General features: G+C 41.0%; 1 protein-coding gene across 1 annotated transcript in view; it reads left to right on the top strand.

Annotated features, from left to right (window-relative positions):
- JAK1 (Janus kinase 1) overlaps positions 1-19,507 on the top strand; it is a 125,393-nt gene that overhangs the window by 61,332 nt on the left and 44,554 nt on the right. Inside the window, exons 2-3 of the mRNA XM_044238377.1 lie at positions 14,581-14,663; positions 17,143-17,341. Of these exons, the coding sequence (XP_044094312.1) occupies positions 14,658-14,663; positions 17,143-17,341 (205 nt within the window). The 5' untranslated portion in view covers positions 14,581-14,657. The remainder of the gene's footprint in view (positions 1-14,580; positions 14,664-17,142; positions 17,342-19,507) is intronic.

Below are 19,507 nucleotides of genomic sequence, written 5' to 3'. Positions count from 1 at the left end.
AACACTTGAACATAACGCCTGAAACTGTAAAACTCCTGGAAGAAAACAGGCGGTAAGCTCCATGACATTACTATTGGAGAGGAGTTTTTTGGATTTGACACCAAAAGTGAAGGTAGCAAAAGCAAAACCAAGGAACTGGGACTGCATCAAACTAAAAGGCTTCTGCACAGTGGTGGAAACCATCAGCAAAGTGAAAAGGGAACCTACTAAATGGAAGGAAATATTTACAAATCATGTATCTGATAAGAGATTACTATCTAAAATATAAACAAAACTCATACAATTCAATGTCAACCCCCCCCAAAACATGAATGTATACATGATTCCATTTATATGAAATGTTCAGAATAGACACATAGACTAATGATCACCAGGGGATGTGGTAGGGAGAGTGGAGAGTGGCCACTAATGGCATGGGGTTACTTTTGAGGGTGATGAAAATGTTCTAGAATTAGGTAGTAATGATGGTTGTACAACTTTATGAATACACTAAAAACCACTGAAGTGTACACTTTAAAACATTAAAAAATATTTAAAGGTATTCCCAGAGCAATTGTAAGTTAACAGTATATTTTAAAGCTTTGTCTATGGTTTGGTGCACAATTTATCATCTTCTGTAATAGAAATCAACATATTTGGTCCATATCTACTGTGAACTTGAGTTTTTCCATTTACTGGCCCAGTTGGATTGATTTGAAATACCATATTTGACTATCATTTCCATCCTAGGCAACTCCCAGCACACTGAGTAATCTGAGTATGTTTTTCCTTATGAGAAAGAAGAGTTAGCTGTGGGCTCCTTGATGGGTACCATGATGAGGGGAAGATGAAAAATACAAAGTTGAATTGGTTTTCACAGTTCAGTTAGGCATATAACTACAGTGTTATAAAGGTTTTTGAAATGCAGAATGGTATATTGTGTTCACATAGACTAGGTGAATACTTCTGGAGGGAAGTGGGATGGTCAGGGAAGGCATCCTAGAAAAGGAAATGTTTAAGCATTCCTTCCATGAGTAATTATTGACTGTTTGCTATACACTAGGCACTGTTGTTTGGTGCTACGTGTAAGCTGTTAACAGCTCACAGACAATGGAGAAGACACAATTCTATAGACAGTTACAGAGCAGGGTTATAAATGCTGCTGTAAAAGGAAGCATGGGATGCTTTACCTGGCAGATGGGTCAAGTCAGGGAAGCCTGCCTTCCTAACTCAGCACAGCTGGAATCCAAGTACAAATGGTGGTAACCACAGAAGGTTAGATCACAAGTAGCCTCAAAGGCTGTCTTTCCTAAGAGAGGAGGAAAGAGGAAGCATAAGGTTTTTAGATTTGCAGTTTAGAAATATGACTGGCTACATTGTGGAGATAGGAATAGAGGAAATGAGAAGGATGGCAGGAACTTTTCAGGAGACTGTTGCCCTAATTTGAGAAAGAAATCACAGAATGATGCAGAGAAGTGGAGGAAGACAAAACAGTTAACAATGATTGGGGCTTACCAGTTGGACATGTAAGCAGCCTGTGAGTCCCAGGACCTCTGTCCACTGTACTGTTGTCCCATCCATCTCTGTCTGATCCCAGCATACCTCCCCAGTCTTATCTCTGCCTCTCTGCATAAATGTGGAGGAGTCTTCTGCCAACTGCCCCCAGTGGAGGCTTGCTGATTTTCTGCGTCCTGCCTGGGATCACACCTTTATTTTCACCTGGAATGGAGCTCATTTCTCTTTACCTGTTCCGTTCTCTGACTTATGAGGCCTGTGGAATCATTCCGTGCTCTTTCTCCTCTGAAATCATAGTACTTAGTATCTATGTTACTCATTAGCCAATAATTACATTTTGCCTTGTCACATCTCTTAATTGCTTTTGTTTGTTAGTAATTTCTGAACTGTTTTAAAATTACAGCAGGTAGAGTGACATAGTGATATGATGGCCTAAATAGTAGACTATGAATCAGCTCTCCTGAATCCCAGTACCAATGCCCAACTCCCTGTGTAACCTGGGAAAATTACCCCCCACCAGCCCCAATTTGAGTAGTAACATGTAATTGTCATAGAATACTTGGAAAAATCTTAAAAAGCATGCAAAATGAATTAACCCTCAATCCACAGCACCTGAAATAATCACTGTTAACAGATAATTTTTTCCCATGCTCTTATCTGCTTTTATTTATTTATTATTTATTTTTATTGTGTCCTTCCCATCCTCCATCTTTTTTTCTCACTCTAGGGTTATATGCATGTATCTCTGCAACATAGCTGGGACTATCCTCTATATGCTGTTATGTAACCTGCTTTTTTCATTAATATATTGTGGGGTTGCTGAATCAAAACACGAAGATTTTTTTAAAAAAACATTTTTAAGAAAAAGATATTTATTTATTTGACAGAGATCACAAGTAGGCAGAGAGGCAGGCAAAGAGGGAGAGGAGGAAGCAGGCTCCCTGCTGAGCAGAGAGCCTGATGCGGGGGCGGGGGGGTGGGGGGGGCGGGCTGGGATCATGACCTGAGCCAAAGGCAGAGGCTTTAACCCACTGAGCCACCCAGGTGCCCCAAACATGAGGATTTCTAAATACAGATTGACATGTGGGGCCCAATTGTCTTCAAAGAAGTTTGCACCAAAAACTGAATAGTAGTTGTCTCTGGGAAATAGGGAGAGAAACTTCTGCTTTCCAGTGATAACTGTCTGTATTGTTGAATATATATTTTTATTAATATGAGTCTAAATAACTTTTATAGTTTGAACATGACAGTAATTTATACCTCTACTTAATCCAGGCTTGAATTTGCATTTAAAAACAACTACATGACCTTTACTCATCAGATGAATTAAAAAATGGCATCCTATTATTTTAATTTGATGATTGGTAAAATTTGGCCTTTTCACCAGGATCATTTGTCATTTTTTCTTTAGACCTTTGATGAGTCGCTTAGTATCAGTAGGCCTTAGTTTACTTATGAGTAACATAAGAGGAATGATATTTAAAATTATTGTGAGGATTAATGGAGATCATGTATGGAAGATACTTTGTAAGCTGTAAAAAGTATATAATTGTATTTATTGCTTGTGTGTTTATTGATTTTATATTGATTTAGATTAGTTAATGGTTATGAACAGTTAGGCCAGTTTTGCTTTTTTCCATTCATTGGGAGAAAGGGTAAAAAGTCAGAGATTCCTTCATTAGTATTTATTTTCGTGCCATGTAGGATTCATGAGATTTGGCATCTTAGGACTAGGTTTGTGCTGCATTTCTACTATTTAATAGCTATGTGTACAGGTGTAATAATGCATTGAACACAAACATTTCTTTGGTCAAGGCCAGTAACGTTCAGGGAACATCTGGCCTGACGCACATCAGAGTTCTGTGCACTGAGAAAGCATTCATGCAAGCTCATGAAGACCATCTGTTTAAATGGATTGATAGTACAAGGAACTTTGTCTATGCAGATTCCACTAACTGGATTCCCCGCACCCTATTCCACTTCTCATAGTTTTGTGAAATGAAAATTGGTCAAAATCATGATTCTAAGGCCTTGGAAGGTCAGTCTGATATGTTCTTCTGAATTATCAAAGGCAGATTAATTTCCATCCAACATGGTTTTTGTGAATTCTATATTTAGCTCTCTGGAAACATGGGTACCTTGTTTGTCATTATCCAAAACGCTGAATTCTGGATAATAGGGAAACAGGGCTGAGTAAACAACTCCACTGAGTAATAGATGACCTCCTGGCCTCCTATTTCTGACACTGTGTTCCCTTTTATCCAAGGACAAGATGTTACAAAAATAATTCAGAGTGACTCCCAAGGGTAGCCCTATGAACTCCTTGGGCTGTATGGTGGAGGAGGGTGAATCACCACAGCAGAATGTTGATTCCCCCGGTGCTGTTAGTAATTGTCCCAGCCAGGCACTTCAGCGGTGAGGACACAAGCAATGGGAAAGTTTTTTCTGACTCATTCACAGTGTAATTCACAGAAGAAAACGTCTAGCTTCTCTCTCTCTCTTTCTTTCTTTTTTTTAAAGTTGCATGCGTGTGCCTGTAGTAAGATATGATGTTAAAGCATGGATCTCCCATATGAATATTCAAACTAGCTCTTACCAGTAGCAGTATTTGGGGGCTATTTTGTCAGTCAATTTTTATTGTTCTGGATGTTCACACTGAGGGAAGAGGGATCAGGAGTCTCAGTGTCCAGTCCTATATATCCATGATTCATTTCAAGTAGTTTAAAACAAGGGTATTACTTTTCCACAAGGAATTTCAGGTGTCCCTGTGCCCTTTCTTATCACTTTTTGTGTCTGAGACCCCACCCCACCCCCACAGAACACACATTCACAAACCAGGGGACTTTCTTGCTTCAGAGGAATTCATCTGAGTCTGGGGATTTGAGTTCTTCTTGGGCATTGTCTCCTCAGAGGAAAGTCCACACTCTTTAGGTGGCATTTGTGATCCACTGTAAATTGACCTCCACTTTCTTCCTTTCCTCATTTCTTTCTGTTCTACACAGACAGTCTGTTTACTCTCCCAAGCGGGACTCCCCCTTTCCCTCTTTTGATGTTTCTTCATGTTTCCTTAGTCAGCTCCCATTCTCATCCTGTTTGTATCTTCCCCATCCTGAAAGGCCCAGTTCAAATCCCACCTCCTCCATATCTATCATACTGTTATGTGGCTACTGTGAGCCAATTGTTCCACAAGACCTATGTACATTATTTCTCACAGAGTTTGGTTTTTTTTTTTAAGATTTTATTTATTTGAGAGAGAGAGATCATAGAGGGAGAGGGAGAAGCAGACTTGCTGCTGAGCAGAGACCCCGATGCAGGGTTTGGTCCAGGACCCTGAAACCATGACCTGAGCTGAAGGCAGACACTTAATCGCCTGAGCCACCCTGGTACCCTGCTCACAGAGTTCAAAACAATCCTGAAAAATAATTACTCTTATTTTTATTTTCAGATGAGAAAACAATCACAGAAAATTAAAAAGTAACTTGAACCCAGGTACTAAATGGCAGAGCCACTGTTTGGGTTCAAGTCTTCTTGACTTAAATGTTCAACTCCACATGCTAGTTTTCCATGAAGCCTTCTGGATTGGACTAACTACACCAGCCCCCACCTCATACCTTCTCTGAACATGCTCTTTGGCTTGGTTGGGTATGTCTTGTGTTTGGCAGTTAATCATGTGTTATTACCTTGTCACATTCTTGGGTTACTAATTCTTCTTTGATGATAAACCCTTTCTTGCATTCTTTTCTTCCAGCAAAACTTTGTATCATAGGCTTTTCATGATGAGTTTTGTTTGTTTATAATGACTTCATGCATGAGGTCAGGGAGTGTTATTCCTCGTAGTTGTTATTATGTTTATATTTTTCTGTTAAGTCCAATCAGTTGTCAAATCCTACCATAATATTTATCTCTATAATAGTTTTAGCAAAGTATCCTCCTCTCCTGTCTTTCTACATATTTATTCCCTTACCCTTTTATTTCCTTTCTGCTTTTCAGCAGGAAAATAATTGTAATGAATGGGGGTGCCTGGGTACCTTGGTTAGGCTTCTGACTCTTGATTTCAGCTGGGGTCATGATCTCAGGGTCGTGGGGTCAAGACCCCTGTCAGGCTCTGGGCTCAGTGGGGAGTCTGCTGGGCATTCTTTCCCTTTGCTCCTGCCCTTGCTCATGCTCTCTGTCTTTCAAATAAATAAAACTTTTAAAATACTATTTTTTAAAGATTTTATTTATTTATTTTTGATAGAGAGCGAGCATCAGCACAAGCACAGACAGGGGGAGGGGGAGGGGGAGAAGAAGACTCCCCGCTTAGCAGGGAGCCTGACATACGACTGGATCCTAGGATGCCCTGGGATAATGACTCTAGTCAAAGGCAGATGCCCAACCAACTGAGCCACCCAGGCATCCCAAAAAATGTCTTTAAAAAAAAAAAAAAAAAAGTAATGATTACCAGGCATTGCCACTGAATAGTTTGCATTGAGATGGATGACAGTTTGTTTAAATTCAAGTGTTGTCTGCTAGACAAAGGCTATTTGATAAAAGAATTATGGATACAGTCAGGCTATGGATGTGTTTGGGACAAGGGGTACAAAAAAGTGTTTCATCGAGATTTGCAGATTGTAAAGTGAGGATTTATCTTGAGAAAAGGTAGCTGTATTTATTTACCTTTTTCAGTTCACTGGTAGAGAAATATAATTAAAGTTGATACAAAGGACTCATAATCAAATCCATGGTATATGTCACCTATCGTCTAAACCTTCAAGACCTGCATAACTCCCACTCCCCAAAAATTCCCATTGGTGGCCATACACAGAGTCCTTCTGTCCATTCATAATGGTTATCTACATGAAATATATGGGAAATTTTGCATAGATGAGAAGTAAACAGTGGATTTTGAATTCTTTAGGTTCCTACAAAGCATCAACTTTATTGTGATTATAAAATTTGAAACTGTGGACTATGGGAATAAATCGTGGGCTTATGAATAAATTGTGGGTCTTAAGAATAGTGGTTATTGGCAAAATTTAAAGCATAGATCTTCTGTGCTCTGTGGTTATAGTTTCTGTGTTTTCTCAGTCTGTGGCATCATTATATAGATTTTTTTTTTAAAGATTTTATTTATTTATTTGACAGACAGAGATCACAAGTAGGCAGAGAAGCAGACAGAGAGAGAGGAGGAAGCAGGCTCCCCATCGAGCAGAGAGCCCGATGCGGGGCTCGATCCCAGGACCCCGGGATCATGACCTGAGCTGAAGGCAGAGGCTTTAATCCACTGAGCCACCCAGGCGCCCCCACTATATAGATTTTGAAGGTAACCAACTAAAGAGCTTTCTGGTAGAAGAAACTATATCTTGAAACAAAGATTATGAGTGTAGCTTTGTACAGTGGATCTCAGTGTGGCTCTTTGGGATATTCTGTATACTGTGGGAAAAGAGAAACGATCTTCTGGGAGTCAGGAATTTCAGATGAAATACATTTCAGTGTTTTATGTTCAGCTGGGGAAGACAGGCACATTGAATATAAACTCTTGATTTCAATTCAGTCATGATCTCGGGGTCCTGGGATTGAGCCTCACATCAGGCTCCACACTCAATGGGGAGTCTGCTGAGGGTTCTCTCTTTCTTTCCCCCTCGGGGCCCTCCCCTTGTGCACATGCGTTCTCTCTCTCTCTCGCTCACTCGCTTTCAAATAAATCTTTTTTAAAAAAGAATATAAACAGTGACTATAAAGTAAATATTGTCGGTAATCTTGTAGAGTCCTTTAAACCAGTGTTTTTCAAACTAGTTTGTTATTCATTAGTGGACTGTGAAAACTGTTTTGAGAGACTTGTTTAGCATTTTAAAAATGTATTAAATAGAAGGAAATAGTATAGAATAGAAAATGGAATGAATTGTGTATAGTAAGTCTATCTTTCTGTGAAACTGATTTTTTGTCACACACATATACACAAATATACTGGAAAATATATTTTTTACTGTGGCTCATAGTCAGAAAGGTTTGGAAAGATGTTGTAAAGCGTGGCTGTTGGCGCAGGATCTCAGATAGTGATGTATAACTAACTAACCCTTACTAGATTCTCAGCTGAGCTGGGACAGACCAGACAGGTGAATGAGCGGTGGCTCAGTGCTCTGAGTGTTGACCTAGTGGTCAAGTCTGCTGCCTTGATGAGGACAGAGTGCATTGCTCGTTGTACAAATATGGTCCACTGAAGAGCTCTGCCTGCAGTTTAAGATTGGAGACTTGGTCGGCAGACTGTTTCAGTTCTAACCATAAGAACTGATCATAGTTTTTTGGTTGAGGAGAGGTATAGGGGACCATTTTTCTTGAGATTTCTTATTTTTCTCCCCTAACTTCACCTGTCTTTTGAGGTAATAGCTGAGTTTGTTGAGACTATAGACTGGACTGGACATTTGCCATTTGTCTAGCTCTGAACTCCCTTCATTTCTAGAGTGATCATGAGTTGTTGCTGTGGAAGCTGAAGGAAATTGCAGACACATGACTGGGTGAACTCGGTGCAGCCTCTTGGATCCCCATGCCACAGGGCTTTGAATCTGGAGGGAATGGTGTGAACATGTAGTGGGGGCTTGAGATCGTTCAGGGAAGCAGCAGAGCCAGGAGTCCAGTTGTGGTAATGGCCAGGGACCAGTGGTAGCCATGCTAGAATGGTGTCCTGATAAGACTGTTCCTGTGTTCTTACAGCTTTCTCGTAATTCATTTTTATCCTAAGGTGAGTGGAACTGGTTTCTGTTGTTTGCACCCAAGAACCCTAAGTGGTTAAAGAATTACAGGAAAAATGTTAGATTGGTTTTTGCCCTAAAACAGCTTAGTCCATAGCAGAGAAGGGGTAGGTTAATATTGCAATACACACACGAGTAAGTTAGTAAAAGTTAGCAAGGGGTGAGGGAATTCCGTGTTTCCTGTGTATTCTATTAAATTACAGTTACCCTCAAACTTTGTCAGATGCATCATCAGCAAGAAGTTGTGTCATCTTGGAAATACAAATGAGTGAAAAATTAGCTGTATTAAGGTGTGGCATATTATGGTTTTAGACCTCCTATTCTTTAAGGAACCTTGGAGGTAATCTTGTTTTTTTTGTTTTTTTTTTTTTTTATTACACAGTATTTCAGCTCAGGAAGCTTTGGAGGCTTGCTTAAGACCAGGCAGGTCCTGGCAGAACCAGGCTGGAACCAGGGCTCCTATGGGTGGTTTCTCTTGTTGCCCGCAGGAGGAAGCTGGCGTCCTCCTGCCCTCATTTGGACCCTCCCTCACCTTTCCATGATTCCTGCCTCTTTCCTACATGGTCCCTCCTTCTTATACATCCATCCCTGTGATTTTCTTTTTGCCTGGCTCTTTTCCAGAACAGCCACACCCTTCCTTTCTGTCTTTTAAAATCTTCTGTCTTCCTCAAAGCTGGAAACAGATTCCACTCTTCCTGATCACTGCACAGCCCTCTCTTTTTGACTCTTGCTCTTCCTACTGCCTGTCTGCATCCCCTCACAACTGCTGTCTGGTCGTCCCCCATGGATCTGTTTATCTTGCCAGCTGTTAATGGATGGCAAGGTTTTGGTGGGCTCGGTTTTAATCGTGATGCTTCTTTAGATTCTGCCAAAGCCCTGTGCCTTGACCAAGGAAATGGGGCAAAGTGAGAAAAGGCAATGAAGTCAGAGGCTGAGAAATGTGTTTGAGCCCCATCTTGCCACTCACTTGACTGTGGGACTGTCTGAACCTGAATCTTCTCATCTGTGAAAGGGGCCGTGAGACTCAAATGTGGTTATAGATGTGAAAGCCCTTTTAAACTATAAAGTACCGTGCAAATGTAAGGTTTTATTGTGATGGCATAAGTGCTTAATATTTATTTTAGGGATGAATGATTGAAAAGCACATAAGGTGAAGACAGGTCATTCTTCCCACTGTGTTTGGAGTGTCTCCTGCCACCATATTCCTGACCCCTATATTCTGTGTTCTCTAGTGACATTATAGATGTATTAGTGGTAAAAGAAGAAAAGAAAAGTAGCAAAGCATCTTGATACAATGTGGCTTTTAGGAAAATACTTATTGACTTTAATTAGGCAGAGTACTATATTTACTTTGATCAGAAATTGTCTGTCAGGGTAAGCAGGCTCATTGGGAGCTGTGCAGAGAGCCCTGACCCATCGAGTTGGCATTGATTGTTTGATCATCCCTAGCAGTTTATTGTAAATGAAGCAGCACTTACGGTTCTCGGATATTCCTGGAATTGCTGCTATAGTTAGAAGTGAGTTATTCTGTGTGGCAGGAATGGCATATAGAAAAGCCATAATTCTGACGTGCTGACAGGAAAAAACAGCAGATTTTGTATTTAGATTATGTCGTCCTTTTGGCTGGAATCCATCCACTCTGCACAGTATCTTGTGATGCTTTCATCGGAGCACTTACTCTGGGTCTCAGCAAGGCAGGGGGTATTGGGAGCAACTGACACAAGTCGCTTCCAGAGTTCCCGTGGGAGCAGAGTCCCTAGTGAGGAGACTGGAAGGGAAGCAGAGATGCTTTCTTTCCCTAGCCTGGCGCCTGTCTTAGGCCTCAAGGAGGGTCCGTGTGCACGCGGGCTGTGCCTGGGTGCTTCAATTTTTTTTTTTAAATGACAGCTGTTGGGACGCCTGGGTGGCTCAGTTAAGTGTCTGCCTTCAGTTCAGGTCATGATCCCAGGGTTCTGGAACCGAATTCCGCATCAGGCTCCCTCCTCAGCAGGGAGTCTGATCCTTCCTTTCCCTCTGCCTGCCACTTGCCTACTTGTGCTCTCCATCTCTGTCAAATAAATAAATAAAATCTGTTTTTAAAAAAATCTGTTAAAAAAAATGACCGTTCTTTCAGTCTCTGGAGGGAAAGCCTTGGAATGAGTTCAGTCTCCTAGGTGGATGTTAGGCTGTGACAAATACTAAAAAGTCAGAGAAGACAGTGATGTAGGTGATCGGGGGCATTTTAAAGTAGCTTTTGCTCTCAGAGGAAAGAGCGGTCCTTGGAATCAGGAGTCCTGTGTTTGACTTCCCGTACTCCCACTGACTGGCCTCAAACCTCCCCTGCTTCTTATGAGAATTAAGTGGAATGTGCCCAGCTCCTCTCATGAGATGTTGCTGGTGCTCTGTATAGACTGGAGTTTCCTCTCCTTGATTGGAACTGTGTTCCATCAAAATGTAATCCGTTTAACAGAAGTTAGGGCCAGAATGTGAATGCTTGCTGCCTGGTAAGCTCTGCATTAGGCACTTTATTTGCATTAACTCACTGAACCCTTAACAGCTCTGTGAGATGAATGCCATTTTTTAGTCCCCTCCCCTTTATAACTGAGAACATGGAGGTTTCGGATGTTAAGTAGCTTGCTAAAGATGACAGGAGCTAGTAGGTGGGGAAGGCAGGATTCACACCCTGCTCAGGATGGCTCACTCTCTTCACGGCCCTGCTAGATTTATGAAGTGGAACTTCATTTATGGCCAGGCTTTTGTTCTGAATCCCTGTGTATTCTTTTGTTCTTCAGAGAGGCTCACAGCCTAAGGCCTTTGCCATGAAGCCTACAATATATTGCTTTAGCACTTAACACCTTTCTGGGTACTTCCACATCAACAGCCCTGTTTGAAAAAGGCATTGTAGGAGCTCGATGAAGACTTTTTGAAAGATCTTTCTGATCCTTTAGGCATGCTTCCTTTAGGATGTTTCCTCTCATGTTGAGGGATCAGGAAACTGAGGCTCAGAGATTAAAATGTTTTGTCCAGGGGCACACTTGCTAGTTGTGTATCAGCTCAGTAATGTTGCTTACTTTGTTACCTTCATCTTTTCTTTAACAACTGCAGTTGATCTTTAAATAACAGAAGTTTGAATTGCATGGGCCCACTTATATACATTAAAAAAAATGTATAGTACAGTGCTGTAAATAAATGTATTTTCTTTCCCTTATGATTTTCCATTTAAATTAATTTTTTAAAAAAATTTTATTATTTGATAGACACAGCGAGAGAGGGAACACAAGCAGGGGGAGTGGGAGAGAGAGAAGCAGGCTTCCTGCTGAGCAGGGAGCTGGCTGGGGGGCTCCATCCCAGGACCCTGGGATCATGACCTGAGCCAAAGGCAGATGCTTAACCACTCAGCCACCCGAGCACCCCTCCCTTATGATATTCTTGATAACGTTTTCTTCGCTAGTTGACTTTACTATAGGAATACAGTATATAATATATAAAACATACAAATATGTGTTAATTGACTATTTGTGTTATTGGTAAGGCTTCCAGTTAGCAGTAGGCTATTGGTAGTTAAATTGGAGGGGGGAATGAAAAGTTATATGCTGATTCTTCCTTGCTTTATGTGGAAAGAGATGTTATTTGAGTGAAGCTTTTGCACAGTCTGTAGCAGCAAAAAACTTCTCATCCTGAATGAGGACAGGTATCATTTCATATAAAGTGGATAAGCAATTTTAGATTTAAGTACTGATAACAGTGTCTAGCATGTCTTTTAAGTGCTTTATGGGTGTTTTTACATTTTTATCATTAGAGTGTCAGTTTTTTGAGAGCAGAGATTTTGTTGTTATTGAATCAGCATATAAAATCATAGTAAATGCGTATTATCTAGAAATTCTGTTACTGATCCTGTTTTTCTTAAGAGTTTAATCTCTAGGGTAGTGCCACGAATCAATACCATTTTATTGTCCTGTCCAGTAATACTGGAGGTCAGTTTGAAAATTAAGTACTCTCTGATTTCAATATAGTGTGGCTTGCAGTAGAGAAGGCTAATGGAAAGAGCAAACTCTCCTTTACTATAGGTTTTCATATAATCCTAGTTCTAGAAAAACCTTGGTGATTTTTGGCTGACTCTCAAATCTTAGATGAGGCTCAGAACAGCCCTGTGACTTTTGAGTTCAAATTATAATATGCAATCTGATGGTGCATTTTAAAATCCTTTGTGAGTTATAAAAGGATTTATGCTGTAGTCTTTGTTAAAGAGCTGGGGCTGGTGGAACCTATAGCTCTCTTCCTGATCTGAAAAGCTTTGAGTATGTGTCCCTTTCCTGATTTGGGGCAGGCTTTTTTTTTAAAAGATTTTATTTATGTATTTGATAGAGAGATCTCAAGTAGGCAGAGAGGCAGGCAGAGAGAGAGGGGGAAAGTAGGCTCCCTGCTGAGCAGAGAGCAATGCCGCCCAAAGGCTTAACCCACTGAGCCACCCTGGTGCCCCTGGAGCAGACTTCTTAATGCTTTAGAGCATGGAGTCCATCAGGTCCATTTTCATTCCTCCGTGGCAGTAGCATATAATAAATAGCATGCTTCCAGGAATACTCAGAGAGGCCCCAGATGTGTTGTTAGCAAATACTGCTGATGAACCAGTAGCGCTGTGCTTTGCCCAGGTGAAAAAGAGTATTGGACAGTTTTTCCCATTTATGAAGCAGGAGAGATGAGACTAGCCCCTTCCCTCTACAGGACCTTTGCACATGCTAATCCTTTACTGTTTTCTCCCCACCTCCCTGGATATCCATTACATCTCAGCTCAGTATTACTTCACTCTTGAGTCCTGCACCAGATGACACTCTTCTTATTATATCTCTCTCTTTTTCCATCATGGCCTTTTAAGATCTTTATAATTACCCCTTTATGTGCATCGTCGTTTGATTCCACTGTACACTGTCAGCTTCATGTAAACAGGGACCATATTGTTCCTTTTCTTTACTGTGGCCTCCTAATATAGGTCAGTTTCTGGCAATGAAGAACTGCTCAAAATAATGAATTTCCTAAATGTGACATTTGAAACTCTGATTTGAGCTGAAGCAAAGTAGCATGTAGCTAATTTCACATTGCTCTTTTGATGCAGGGCAGGGTATCTGTTCACATAATTAAAATAATTGATTATATTAATTTTTTAAAACCTGAGAGTATAAGGATTTATTCCTTGACTCTTGTTAACATTGTCCCTGTCAAAATAGCCAAGTCGAAATTGTCATATCAAAATTCATACTTGTATCCTCTTCCTGGCCTCCAGAAGATGACATTGTGACAGGATTGATTTTAAATTGCTTTTATGTTTTTATTTGTGCCATCTCCCACTTTGATCATAAGGTCCTGTGGGAATACTGGCCAGCAGCCTTGGAGGTTACCCATACTCATCTCCTTTTCCCCGCCCGCTTTGTACTTCTGCCACGTACTGCTTGGGATTGTGCACTTCCCAATGTAGAGTTCTGATGAAATGTATTGAATGAATGACAGAAAATAGACCGTAATCTGTCTTAACTCAGAAACGACTAAGGGTGGTTACTCCTTAGTTGCAAAAATTATTTGATTCTACTGTTAAAAAATTTGTGAGAGGCATCTGGAGAGTTGTTAATAGAGAGTGGGGGCGCCTGGGTGGCTCAGTGGGTTAAGCTTCTGCCTTCAGCTTGGGTCATGATCTCAGGTTCCTGGGATCGAGTCCCGCCTCATCGGGCTCTCCGCTCAGCAGGGAGCCTGCTTCTTCTTTCTCTGCCTGCCGCTCTGCCTACTTGTGATCTCTCCCTGTCAAATTAAAAAAAAAAGAGAGAGTTCTGTGTGCGTGTTTTGGGCAGGGGGTGGAGTGTGGTGGTTGGTGATGAAGATGGTGGGATCGAGTACTTTAATTCTACAGAATCAAGCTGGTATCTTTATGTTGCTACCTAAGTTTTCAAGGAAGAATGGCTCAAAAAATACTGGCATTTTTTATTAGATTTATTCCTAGGCCTTCCCCCTTTCACCGTATTGTAAGATATTTCACCATTAAAATGAGGCCAAGTTGGGGGAGGGTAATTCTAAAGGAAATGTATCTCTGGGTGTCCAGCCTCAGGAGGGAGGTTGTTGATGGAAAAGCACAGGGTCCTCACTTACACGAGACAGGGTGCTCTATGCCAGGAAGCAAAGTCCCTGGCTTCCTTTCTTGAAGCAGTGAAAATACCATCTTCTGAGATGCTTTTCTGTCCTCTCAGTGTCCTCACCAATTTTTTTTTCCTTCTTCCTCCCAAATGCTTTTTCCTGGCCACTTATGGTTTGGGCTGCTTCCTTAATAAAAGTGTCCTCTTACTTTCTGATGCAATTACCTCTGCAGCTGATTTATTTATTTATCCTTGTTTTTTAGCTCAGCTCTAAACGGACTTTGGAAAGTAGAGAAGAAAATCCAGTCTGCTTTTTGGAGGACTTTGGACAGCCGAATAAATGCAGGTATATACATTTGCGTATTTTTAAAGAAGGCCCAAAAGGAAAATAGCTTTTAGAAAGAATAATGATACTGATCTTGGATTTACAGGGCTATGCACCCTTATTATCCTTTACTTTTAAAGTATCGGTATTTTAATTTTTGTTTGTTTCCAAATTTGAGTGTGCTGGTTTAAAAATCACAAGTATGGAAGTATAGGAATTCCAAAGTAAAAGGTAAACTTCCCTTATAATCCTTCCTAGATATTCAGCACTTTAATAGTTTATTGTATGTTTTTCCATATAATGCATATGCATGACTGAAAGGGTCATATTATACACATTATGCTTTTTTCACTTTGCTGTATGTCCTGTATGTCTGCCAGTCTGGGTTCATGTAGCTTTATCTCACCTTTTTTAACAGGTGTATAGTAATCTCTTATGTTGATTGTTCTCGTTTTGTTTCATCTCCTGTTGGACATTGTCAGTTGTGGTATTTCTTATTTTAAGTGGTGCCACACCTTGTACATATATAATTTGTATACTTACCTGATCATTTCCTTGGGGTGAAAGGGTATAACCCCATCTCTGAGTTCTTCCCATGCCACACCTCTATAGGATCTCAATGACAAAGGCTTATTTTACATTGTAAAGCAGACTGCAGCTGTTTTGTTTTCTATTTTAGATTGTGGGGTGGAGTTGGGAGCTTCAGTGTTGGGTTTAAAAACTTTCTTCCTTGACAGTTGATCTGAACCCTCAGGGTAAGTTATGAGCTAGTCTTACAGCCTGTGTTCTGGAAGATTCTGGTTTTCAAGATGAAACAAGTAAAATTGAGTGCCTCTCAGTTGTACCATTGAGGCATATCTGATTCGTGTCTTTACTGTAAGTATCTTGCCTCACCAGGGCAGCTAATAAACAAGCACATGAGTTTGGTGAAAAGACCTGTGGCTGTTGTCCGTACTCTTTGACTTGTCTTGTTTGGAGGAGCTTCCTTGGGCCTTTCTGCAAGCACCTATTAAATGTAAGGTTCTGTGCTAGGTACTGGGAGTATCTATGATGTCACTAGATGAGTGACATGGTCCTTGCCCTTAAGAAACTCCCAGCATATATGATTGAGAGAGACAGACATGTGCATAAGATGGTCATAACCCAGTGTGGTTAGTGCAGTGAGGTGATCTTGGGAGAGGGCATCTAACTTAGGGGATGGGATGGAGGTTCCTAATTCCTTGGAGGAGGTAATGTCCAAGCTGAGCTCTAAAGAAAATTGCAGCTTGCCATGAAGAGGATGAAGTGGGGAGGTATTCCTGGTAGAGAAACCAGGATGACCAAAGGCAGGAAGGTGTGAAAAACAGGATGGGGAGGGAGCTGGAGTGACGAGAACGATGAATGGCAGCTTTGTTGGTTTCAGGTGTGAAGTCAGAGGCTAGGAGTAATGGAAGATGAGGTTGGGGGAGTGGGGTGGGGAGCTAGCTGGCAGGCAATGGAGGGGCTCTGTGAGGAGTTTGAGATGACACTTGTAGATTAATGGGAAGCCTTTGGAGGGTCTGATATGTGTTACAGAGACATTACTTTGAGGGCCAAGTGAAGGTTGGGTTGGCAGGCAGAAGGAAAGTAGAAACCTGGGGTCAGAGAAGTTAGTTTGTGTCTAAGTGATTGGTGTCAGAGTGAGGGGAAGAAAAAATGTATAGGGTTTTCCTTTGTTCCCCCTACTTTCTGCCTCATCTAAGGCTAGGTAGCTGAGCCTGGCTCTTTGATCCTTGTTACCCTTCCTTTAGTGGGGAGCAGAGGTGAATGACTTATTTACGAGTCTCTCAGTAGCAAGTTCTGACCTCTTCAAAGCAAGGCTTCCAGCCCTCATTCTCCTGTCACAAAGTGCTGCCCATCCTCCTACTTGCCCATGGAGTGACAGGGACCTGGCTCTGTTCATTAGTTTTCAAGACACTTCCATATGGCTCATGAACCCGAATTGGTAGTCCTTTTGTGTGTGCCATCTCAGAGCCAGCCCTGGGCTAGACTCAGGGGGCATGAGGATAGAAAAGACATGGTTCATGCCCTCACTGAGCTTCCTGGTTAGTGGGAGATAGACAAAGTTAAAAGACCATTTGATCTGTGCCATGGGTCAATTCAGAAGTGAAATGATTCTGGTAGAGCTAGCTGCAGCATTAACATCAGTGGTTCCAGAATGAGCCACATTTTTCAACTACTACTTGTGTGCCGATAAAGAAAACAAATTTAGGCTGTGTCTAAAATTATTCTGATTTTTGAGAACATGATCTAATCATAATTAGAATGCATAATGGATTATGTGTGTAATTAGAGTGGATGGTTTCACCTCTTATACCTTCTGATGCGTTTGATTTTCAGAGAGGGAAGGTGCAGGGAGAGGTACTTAACTTGCTTGAGAGGTAGTTCTGCCTGCTTCCATTACCTTCCTGACATTCTCTTGCACCACTCGAACTTTTAGCACATAGAATGACCACACAGTCTTGTTTTCCTTCCACTACAGTATCTAAATATAAAAGAGGACTGCAATGCCATGGCTTTCTGTGCTAAAATGAGGAGCTCTAAGAAGACGGAGGTGAATCTGGAGGCCCCCGAGCCAGGAGTGGAAGTGCTCTTCTATCTTTCTGATAGGGAGCCCCTCCGGCTGGGCAGCGGAGAGTACACTGCGGAGGAGATCTGCATCAGGGCTGCGCAGGAATGCTGTGAGTACAGGTTGCCCGGGGCTCATTTCCGCTGCCCAGCAGGTGCATCCCAGTGTCTCTGCCCACACCCCCCACCCTGGAACTCTGCTGTGTGGGTTCTGCTCTGCCTCTGCCACTTACTTGCATTTGACTGTAGGCCAGTGATTTTAATTTTGGAAGTTTAACTTTTCACTTTTTGATCGTAAAATGTCTTGTTTTTGCTCTGTCACTCATGACTTTGGGATACCAGGGAATGATGCTTGCCTGCTGTGGAGGCTCAGTTTTTATTTCTCTAGGAAACTGGAATCATATCAGCACTAAATGAATAAAAACAGGGAGTACAAAGTTACAGGCTCAGTAATGGCATCTCTCAATATCTGAATGATTGTTCAAAACTTCTTCTGAAAAGTGTGATCCTTCCTTTCGCCACTTTAATCTGCTCCCTCCCCCATGATTCTGACTTGAAGTGAGAAGTTGAGTGTCACTTTGTGGCTTGGTCAGAATGCCAGCTTGTAAAAAGGGCAGTGAGGCTGTGAACAACATGGTCTTTTTTTTTTTTTCCCCCCCTCCATCTGAACCTGTCTTACTTAAGTTAGCCTCTTGCCCTCGGAAGGTGAGAAACCAAACTGAATAACAAAATGAAGCCCTCTTTGTTATCCTTTGAACTTGGAATCCATCATAGCTTTTTTCTACATCCTTGTTTATGACTAGTAAAGTTAAATCATAGAAACATAAATATATGATCTGATCTATTGGGATTGTGGTCATGGTTGTATAACTATAAATATACTAAAATTCACTGAAATTTACAGTAAAATGGGTAGGCTTTATAATATATAAATTATATCTTAATAAAGCTGTTTCTAAAAAAAAAAACAAAAACTATTTTATGATGATGCTATGACTAGTGATGATGTCCAGTGGTCTGATCCGTGTTTCATTTATATATCATCTTTAGCCCTCAGGACAATTATATTGGGATAGTGGAGACATTTCAAGAAATACTTACCTAGTTTATGATACAGCTTATCTAGGAACCCATATATATAGATATATATATCTATCTATATATATTTGCCTCAAATGCTTTAAATACCAGAGTTCCAATAAAAGGGGAGAGATTGGTGCTACAGGGAAGAGTGTAGTGGGCCCTTACTAACTAAACACAACATTACATAAAATCAGCTGAGCTATATAAATTATTAGGGGGGAAATGTATTAATCTTCTAAAGTTGTTTTGACTAGATAGCGAAGTATATAAGGAACCAGCTTTTGACAACAGCTTGAAAAGGATTTGTAATTAGCAAAACAACTAGATGTAAATTATTGCTTCTAATGTATTTTTTTAAGGTGGTGTTTTTTTCTCCTTTCCCTTGGGGTGTGGTTTATAGTGTTTATTCTGTTAGCCCCGCCATGGTGTTTGTACAGAATTGCTGGGCTGCAGTTTATGAGAGAGCAAGGGGCTGCTGCTATAGAAGAGGGGAGAGAGCCTGAGTCCGCAGGCAGATGTAGCCACTGAGTCTGCTGTAGGTCCTGGCTCAGGGCCAGTCCGTGTAGGGCACCGGCTTCCAAGCCCAGTCTGGAGAGAATGAGTGGGCTCTTTAATAACTGACTCAGGGGAGTGTTGCAAACATTTATTAATTTTAAAAGTGTATGAGTACAGAATGCCACATGTTCTTATAGCTCTGCTTATTATTATAGTAAGTAGTATTTAGAGGCAGTATTGTTTTCTTCTCTGTTGTCCATTAAAGATATGGTCTCTTTTTGTTCTTTCAGCTCTCGTTATTTTACTTCCTCTGTCTTGGTTTGAATCGTAAGTCTGCATTTTATTAGCCGAGTAGCCTTGAATTAGGCTAAATCTCGGGAGGCCACAGTTCCTTCACCTGTAAAATTGCAAAGATATTAATTACCTCATTAAGTGTCAAGAGGATTAAAAGATAATCAGTGTACAGTGTGTTAGCCTGATGCCTGACACTTAACTCTCAGTAAATGTTAGTGTTGTTGTTACCATTATTCAGTACTTTTGTATAAAAAGCTATCTTTGATCTTCCTATTTATAAGTATGAATAGTATTAAAGTCAGACCTATGGTAGAATACATATTGTTGATTACAAATTACGCTTCAGTATGTACGTGTCAGTGCACATTCAAATCTACGTACTTGTGAGTAGAGGCTGGGTTTCCAGG

The sequence above is a fragment of the Neovison vison genome, chromosome 2 (assembly GCF_020171115.1).
Source record: "Neovison vison isolate M4711 chromosome 2, ASM_NN_V1, whole genome shotgun sequence".
Classification (NCBI taxonomy): Eukaryota; Metazoa; Chordata; class Mammalia; order Carnivora; family Mustelidae; genus Neogale; species Neogale vison.
Note: the sequence above shows the minus strand (reverse complement) of the source record. Positions and strands in the feature narration are given on the sequence as shown.